This window comes from Sturnus vulgaris, chromosome 2, assembly GCF_052056855.1.
Source record: "Sturnus vulgaris isolate bStuVul1 chromosome 2, bStuVul1.hap1, whole genome shotgun sequence".
Lineage (NCBI taxonomy): Eukaryota > Metazoa > Chordata > Aves > Passeriformes > Sturnidae > Sturnus > Sturnus vulgaris.
The window spans coordinates 38500695-38508634 of NC_142244.1; the positions used below are offsets into that span (position 1 = coordinate 38500695).

General features: G+C 44.6%; 1 protein-coding gene across 2 annotated transcripts in view; it reads right to left on the bottom strand.

Moving 5' to 3' along the window:
• ME3 (malic enzyme 3) overlaps nt 1-7698 on the bottom strand; it is a 116975-nt gene extending 109277 nt beyond the window's left edge. The window contains exon 1 of one of the 2 annotated variants that reach the window (XM_088159331.1): nt 7637-7698. Coding sequence is in view for 1 of the 2 variants with exons in the window: in XM_014875750.2 (XP_014731236.2) it covers nt 7306-7479 (174 nt within the window). In the remaining variant the exon portion in view is untranslated. Of the gene's footprint in view, nt 1-7305; nt 7604-7636 lie in introns of those variants that run through there. The other variant, XM_014875750.2, reaches the window with a different exon arrangement.
• Nucleotides 7699-7940: the final 242 nt, after the last annotated feature.

The following is a 7940-nucleotide window of genomic DNA, read 5'->3' on the forward strand; positions in this document are numbered from 1 at the left end:
ACCACAGTCTGCTCAATTCCTGTCTTAGTTTTGGCAGCTGCAGAACTATAAAAAGCTTTGCCATTTAAAACAATTTTAGAAGAAAGATATTGTATTAGGCTGACAATACAGAAGTCATTTATCAAAATGTCACATTGTCTGGAGAGACAGATAGCAAGTGTCACCCCTGGGCCTCAAAGAGGAGGTTAAAAAATTAAAAACATGCTCATCATCTCCACTAGAGCTCAATATAAACTGAAAGTAGTCAAGTTTGCTGTTGTGCTAAGTCTTCTATTAAAAGAGAGGGAATTTCAGCAGTGTTTATTTTCCCCCGAGCACCAAGGCCTGTCTGACCTGCTTACAACAGCTCTAAAGCTAAGTCTGTCCCAAAAGAATTAATTTAGGTGACTGCTACAATAGGCTGTTCAAGGTTTGGTACCAGGTCTGTATTTCAGTGAGAAAAAGACAGAAAAGTAAGTAACAGAGGAAAAGAAAGAAACAAAGTAAAACCTAAACCAAAAAAACCCCAAAAACCTAAAAATTCCTCAGCAAAATCAGACTATCTATAGAACTGCATGTCACTTAATAAGAGAGAGTAGAGGCAAGGCTGCTCCTGTGCAAGGCAGCATCCAGCTTTCAGCTACAGCAGCCATGTGCACTGGCAGCTTCCCTATCAAACTTGAGGCCCAAACCCTGCCAGGGCCTCGGTGCTAGAAATGCCAGAGTGCTGCCTGCATGGGGGCACGTGGTGGCAGAGCTCTCTTGGAAGTGAAGAATGAGTAAAACACCTAAAGTACAGGAGAGCTGCCAAAAGGTATGCTGGCACAGCATCTCCTATCAGCCAGGCAAATGAGGTGGGGCAGAAGGTAGACCAGCATTGTTTACAGCAAGTCAGAGAAAGAAAACTATCCCAAAGCCCTGGAGGGGCCAAAATGCTATAAAAAATGGCAACTGTCCCACCATCAGCAAGGGGATCAAGAGAGCACAGTTATTCATTGAAGAACAATCTTTCCTTTCTCATGTCTGAATGAAGGTCAGTAATAGCACCAAGTGTTCTTCTGGAGGTGGCTGCTGCATAAGCTAAAGTGGAATTCAATTTACATTCTCTTAATCCAAAATCAAGTCAAATGGAATTAGCTCTAGGTCGAGTTTTAATTGATCCAGCAAATGATTAGTTAGATCTAACACACCAAAACCAAAAACTCAGTAGCCAAAATCTGCCACACAGCATTACAAGGCTGCCAGACTCATCTCTAGCAGGTACTTTACTGCATGCCCAAACCATGTGAAAGCAAAAAGGAGCCACAGACTATAGCTCTTCACTTCATCTTGGGGATCAGCACAGCCTTTCAGCACCTTCAGGTGAATCATCACTAATTCTGAGGAGCACCAATGACTCATCTCATCATAGAGCAGCACACAGTCTCTAACACCAGTGACATCGTGTCCTGCTACTTACATGGGGCAAGGCTTGGAGTGTACTGAGGTCAGTGGAGTACACACTGTTTACCCCACACATTATATGCTCAGCCTTCATGCCAACATCTACAGTGATTCCAAAGTAATCAACGAGTAGCTTACCCCATATTTCACTAGATGCAAGGAACAGGAATTTCAACAAGCTGCAATATTCAGCACTAAATCCATTCTAACTGCAACAATAATCAATTTTCATATTCTTCACCAAAGAGTTTATTTTACTTAAGTGCAAATGTTATTCACGTGCAGAAAAGCTTAGTCCATCCTATGAAACCAGAGCTACATTCCTTCTTGGCTCTGCCTTACCAAAACATGCCTGATGTAAGGATTAAGGCTGCTCCAAAAGAAAGGGCATGATAAAAAAAAAGCAACATAAGCAGTTGCCAAACTGATGAATTTCCTCAACTTAAAGGCAGTTTTAAAGGTATCTTTGTATTTTCAGAAAACAGAAAAAAGCATTTTGTTCCAAAACCAAGTTATTTTTATTAAAATCTTATACTGAGTGCAAGCATAAACTCAGCACTATAAAAGCTGCCCAACCAATGCTTCCAAGACTCTCAATCTCATTTATAAGGGCTGAAGGGAAAACAAGGACCAATGCATTACCAGATTACTACAGCACAGAGGCAGGGTCTGCTTCAGCACCCCTCTCATCCTCACAGCAACAAACATCCTATGCACTTCCAAGCTTTTCCATGGGAGTGCTACTCCCAAAGCATTAGCAGCATCTCAAAGGGGAGAGTGGCAGTGTTGGCAAGAGGTTATGCAGGCAGACAGGAAGGCAGATGGCTTCTTGGTTTGGCTATGATAAGGGAGATGAAATGGAATCCAAGCTGGGGGAGGAAAGGGACTTTTGCAGGCTGCTGCTAATACCAGAAGCACCAACAGATTCAGTTTGGGCTCAGTCTGCTGACCACACCATAATAACAAGTTCTTTGGCATCAAAACATTAGGAAATGTTCTTGCCAAAAGACAGTCTGGACTAAGAAAAATATATGATTGACAGTAACACCAAGCAAACAAAAATGAAAGTTCACATGCCAGGATGATGGCCAAAACAAATCTAACCGAGCAATCATATTTCCAGAACACCACCACATTTGCCAAAATATTTGACCAAAGCTCACCCCCTCGGACTTTGTTTCCAATCGAAGTCATGGGGGATTCATACACCTTGGCTTGACTAATGAAGTACAAACATGTAACGAATCTCTCTGCTCTCAAAGGCTCGTGCCAATGCACAGTGCTCCAGCTCACTCACATTTCAACTCTAAGAGTATTTAGAATCTGATTTGACAAAATGTCATCTCTCAGCTATAGTTTTACTTGGGTCTAAGGCTGCAGGGTTTGGCTATGAAAGTGGCTTGTTTGATATCCCTAGAAACACAATTGCACCATTAAGTCAGTTCATGTACATGAGCAGCCTGTCTCCTGCAGCAGCCACAAGCCTTAAGAAGAGCAAATAACACAGGTTAATAAGATATTCTTCCACTGTACTTTCCCCTTTTCATCGCTTTCAATTTGGAGACCTTCTAAGCCAGGTGTTTTTTTAGAGTATTTAGTAACCCCCAGTGGATTTCTCTTCCCCTAAATTAACTTGTCTAGTCTAAAATTTGTCCCACAAAACTTGCTCAAATAATTACAGGCTCCTGAAAAAATATGAGGGGAACATCTTAACTGCGCACCTCATACTCTTCCTTTGCAAAACACCAACAGATGGCAAGTTAACAAACACTGGAAGGCACACACTTAAAGCCCCATGAATCACTCAGTTGTTATGTGTCTATCCAGAACTAAAGCTAGCCAACGGAAAACTCCAGCTGCAAGAAAAACTCCAGTTGTAAGAACACAACCTTGTGGATTTAGAGAGATTCACTACTTTGAAAACAGAATTTTGCCTCTATTTGATCTTGCCAACTAATTTCAGACACATTTTTCTTGTGCTCATTACTAATTTTTAAAAAAATCCAATCATTTTACAAATCCACCTAATTTTAGCCCTCTTTCACCACAGCTGACAAGTGCAGCCGTGTGCAAGATCATACAATTTATTTCTCAGCTGCAGTGGCAAATTACTGACGCTGTTCAAAGAACTCTCAGTTAGCTCAATTTCAATCCCTGCAAAGCTGAAGGACAAACAACCTTTCTGCATTTTAATCATGTATACAGCAGCACATTCAAAAATGCTTCAGAAACCTACAGCAATTCTTTAAGGCTTGATTCTTACAGATCCAGACTAGTAATTTTGTTTTGTTGTCATTTTTTGTTGTTATTGTTTTGGGGTTTTTTTGTTGGTTTTTTTTTTGGTATTTCATTATGATACTCCATGAAAAACAATGCAGAGAATGCATGCACATCAGAAGAGTAAAGAGTATTATCCAGATGTACTCAGAGACCACAAAGTCAGATTCCTGCACTGTACTTGCAGGAAAGCTTAATGGATTATCTCAACCCTTCAAATAGGGCAATATCCTGCCACTCCAAAAACAAACTGTGACCTCTAGTTCTGCATCTGTTTGTGATGGCAGATCTCCAAGCAGGCATGATTTATCTCAAAATTAGGACTTCCAGAAAAATTCAAGAAGTGTAATAAACCCTCCGGTCAGATGTCATGAACAAAGTTACAGTCAATCTTGGACACGACAAGATTTTTGAGTCCCTGCAGGTGTGTGGTCAAACTGGGAATTGTCCAGCTCAGCCTATGTTTGTTCAAATACAGAAAAGGCACATGAATTTAGCAAAGTCCCTGGAAGAATTGGGAATCATAAAAGACACATCTGAGATGAACAGAACTGCACTAATCTTAAGAACTGGCAGCAGTGTCGGAGAGAACATGGCATGGCCTTGACCACACCAAGCATAAACTTTGATAAACAAGGTAGTGGGTAAGGGAAGCCCCTTCTTTCCTCCCAGAGTCTGAGCATTGAATTAGCTTTTCACAAGGCTGAGGCCCCACAGTAGAAAAGAATTATTTCCCAGCAAGTCCAGTTTTCATTGGATCACCACAGAACACTCTTATTGGTGCTTTGTGGTCATCTGACATTGTTAACATTTTTAGGTTTCCCAACTTGGTGGCATTCAAGGTCTGGAAAAGAACTTCTTCATGAGGCACTTGATAAAAACATGTGACAAGTTCTTCTTTACCCTCTTGTTATTTCTGAGACTCTTCAGTCAACTAAGAACAACTGCTATTGCTTTTTAAAGCTGCAAGTACCTCTCACAAGAATGCTGATGTTTCCCTAGTCTCCTGCCCTTGGATTAAACATGGATTGTCACACTTCACAGCACAAGGAAGAACAGTATTTGAAAACCACAGTAGTAAGAAATGTAGTAATGGTAAACAATGACCAAAGGGAAGGAACAACTGCAAATTTATTAAATCTATAACTAGTTTTTGGATTTATTATTTTCTTCTTCTCAGGCAGCTTTGGAAAACAGGGGACAGCCTTCTTTTACTTTTACTAGTATTTAGGATATTACAGAGGACCTGTCGGCAGTGAATTTTGAGTCTGTTTCTTCTTCAAAGCACCTTCAACCTAGTAAGCAAGCAAAGACTTGGATCAATAACCTCAGACTGTAAATCTGTCTGCAATTTTGCTGAAGGGACAGTGTTCTTCATTGAATAAATACCAGATACTTCACAGCTTCAGGCTGACAGCTATAAAACAGCCAGGACATTGAATAAAGCAGCAAAACACTTGCTACCCAAAGTCTCACTTCTAAACATTTTTTTCAGAGGTTCTTGGACAGATATAGGGACTATTCCCTGCAGAGCTGCTCACAATCAGTTGAAAATTTAGATTGCAGAAAAACAGCAATAACCCCATGCCGGCATTTAGTTACCAAAGGGGTAAAGAGCAATTGCTATGTGAGGAGAGTACAACAGCTGAAAACCTACCTAAAATAGGGATCCCTAATTTTGATTTACACCACTGCAGCACAGCAGACCAAAGGGCCACCAATCTCACGCTGACAACACATGAACTGCCTGAAACACACCCTTTCAGCTGAACACAGGTAATTCTTCAGAGGCTACAATGAACTGTTAAGAGCCACAGAGGAATGGAAGCCTGTTTAGAAAAATCTGGAAAGAGGTCTTGAGTGTTTAGTAATGATGGGTTACGTAGGTGCATACACAGGCAGTCCTGATCTCTTACCACAGATGTTAGCCATCTCTGTCTTGACTTGGATGCTCTGCAGATGATTATCTCAGTGACTGTAAGGCCTGCACTGACTGAGGAACATAGGGAACAGCAAACACCCAGACTGGAGAGCAGCTGGGAGACTTCTCATGGCAAATTAAACATGGCACATTACAGTACATTTTTCCTCTAACAGGAACAGTATTCTACCCTTCTCTCCACACGGACAAAAATTCCATTTAGATGTCAAGAGAAATACTTTATTTCACTGGGAGGAGGGAAGCCTCAGTTCTGAAAATTATAAAACAAAACAGGACATAAAAAATCTACTCTTGCATCAGCCAGATTCAACTGTTTGTGTGTTATGATTGCATTATACAGAGGAAAGGCCAAAGTACTATTTTTTCAGTTCAAATCAATATATTCAGCAAGAAATCTAGAAATAATACCTATGTCGCTCTTTGTAACTATCATGAAGCACCCATCAAAACCTCTTAATGCTGACAAATTACTGTTATTTATGACCTAGTTGGCAGTCCCTTTTCTCTTCAGCCTTACAGACAGGCACTGTATAATGATTCAAACCAGGCTGCCTACAAAGCTGTTGCATATTCCATAATATCCAGTGTCATCGCACGCCTTGGTCCTTTGGGATTCATCTCTATGGATGGTGAGATGGTACCAGAAGATGCAGCTCAATGTACAGCATCCTACACAGAAGTGGTCATCCAAAGGGTCTCCAGTCTGGAAAGAGGCTCATGGACTGGGTAACTGTGTACTAAGCATATGACAAATAGTCACTGCCCAGTCAATCAATCAATCTCAATACCATGATTAATACCTGCTCATTTTAGGTAAATAATACACTTGCAGTTATTTCTAGTAATATTAACACAAGAAAGTAGAACCCAACATAGTAGAGCCTGACATAATTTATGCCAAAATTGGAAAATAATAACCCTTCAAATAACAGAAAGGCATAGCAAAGCAGTGTAGAGTTAAATTTCGGGGTCTCACTTCACATGATTTTTAGACTTTGTTGAAAACTTTCTCCAAAAGCAATTTTTTTATTCATCTGATTATAAACGCGTTGTTAATGTTTCCACAGTAGAGAGGATAAATACATCTTCAGCCTGGTAGTGGAGCACACACACAGCTATATGGGTATGCTATGAAAGAAAGACTGAAAGCAAGAACAGCCACACACGCTTGTTTTATCATGAAGGTGTAAATGACCTGTTTCACTGCTACATGCATAAAAACCCCCATATATATATATATAAAAATAAGCCAGGCATTGGACTTTGAGGAGAAGCTGTGTATTGTCCATCCCAACTGTTGGTGCTTTAAGACAAACAGCTTCAGCTCCCAGGCAAAGGCACTTGTGCGGTACCCTGGCTCTGTGAGTGCCCCGGTGGCCGCAGGACAGCGGGCAGAGGGGAGGCAGCTGCCCGGCTCCACAGGAGGCCGCAGGACGGAGCCAGCAGCTGGACACCCATCACACATCCCGTGCTGTGTTCACTTCAGCCCACGGCCGCTCCCCCTGCCCAGCGCTGCACCCCTTTGGAGCCGCTGCCTGGGGACGGTCACGGCCGGGGCTGCCAGAGCCCCCACCGAGCGGGACACCTGCGACCCGGGCCCGTCCCCACGTCCGCCGCCCTCCCCGAGGCCCGGGCCCCTCAGCACGCCCGCACCAGGTACCCACCTTGTTGAGGTGGGGGTTCCTGGTGATGTCGTAGCCTCGCTTCTTGATGTCCGGGGCGGTGCTCCCCGCCTGGCTGCTGCAGGCCCGGGTGAGGCCGGGCAGGAGCGGCCCCCGGCCGGCCCCCAGCAGCCGCAGCAGGCGGCGGGCACAGACCCCGCCGCACACCGGCACCATCGCCGCGCTGCTCTGCGAGAGCGAGCCCGGCGGGGCTGGGCGGGCCCGGCCCGGCCCAGGCGTGCCCTGCCCAGGTGAGCCCGGCGCGGCGGACCGGCCGAAGCGAAAGGAAACCCAGGAAGCAGATCCCGCCGCAAGGCCGCCTCTCCTCCGTTACCTGTTAAGGCTCAGCCGGCGGCACAGGGGAGGGGGAGCCGGGCCGGGCCCGGGCCCGCCCCCGCCGGGGACAGCGGCACGCCCGGCCCGGGAGCCGGCGGTGGGAGAGAGCGGGGCTGCCCGGCCGCGGCATCGCGGTCCTCGCCCCTCCGTACCGCATTGTCCCCGTGAGCCGCCATAAAGGGCGCCGGGTGGGCGCTGCAGCGCCTGGGGACCCTGGACAAGGACACGGTCCCTAGCGGGACACGGAGCGGGGCAGCGGAGCAGAGCTGTTAGTGCTTAAGGAGCATCTTCAAAGAACTTTT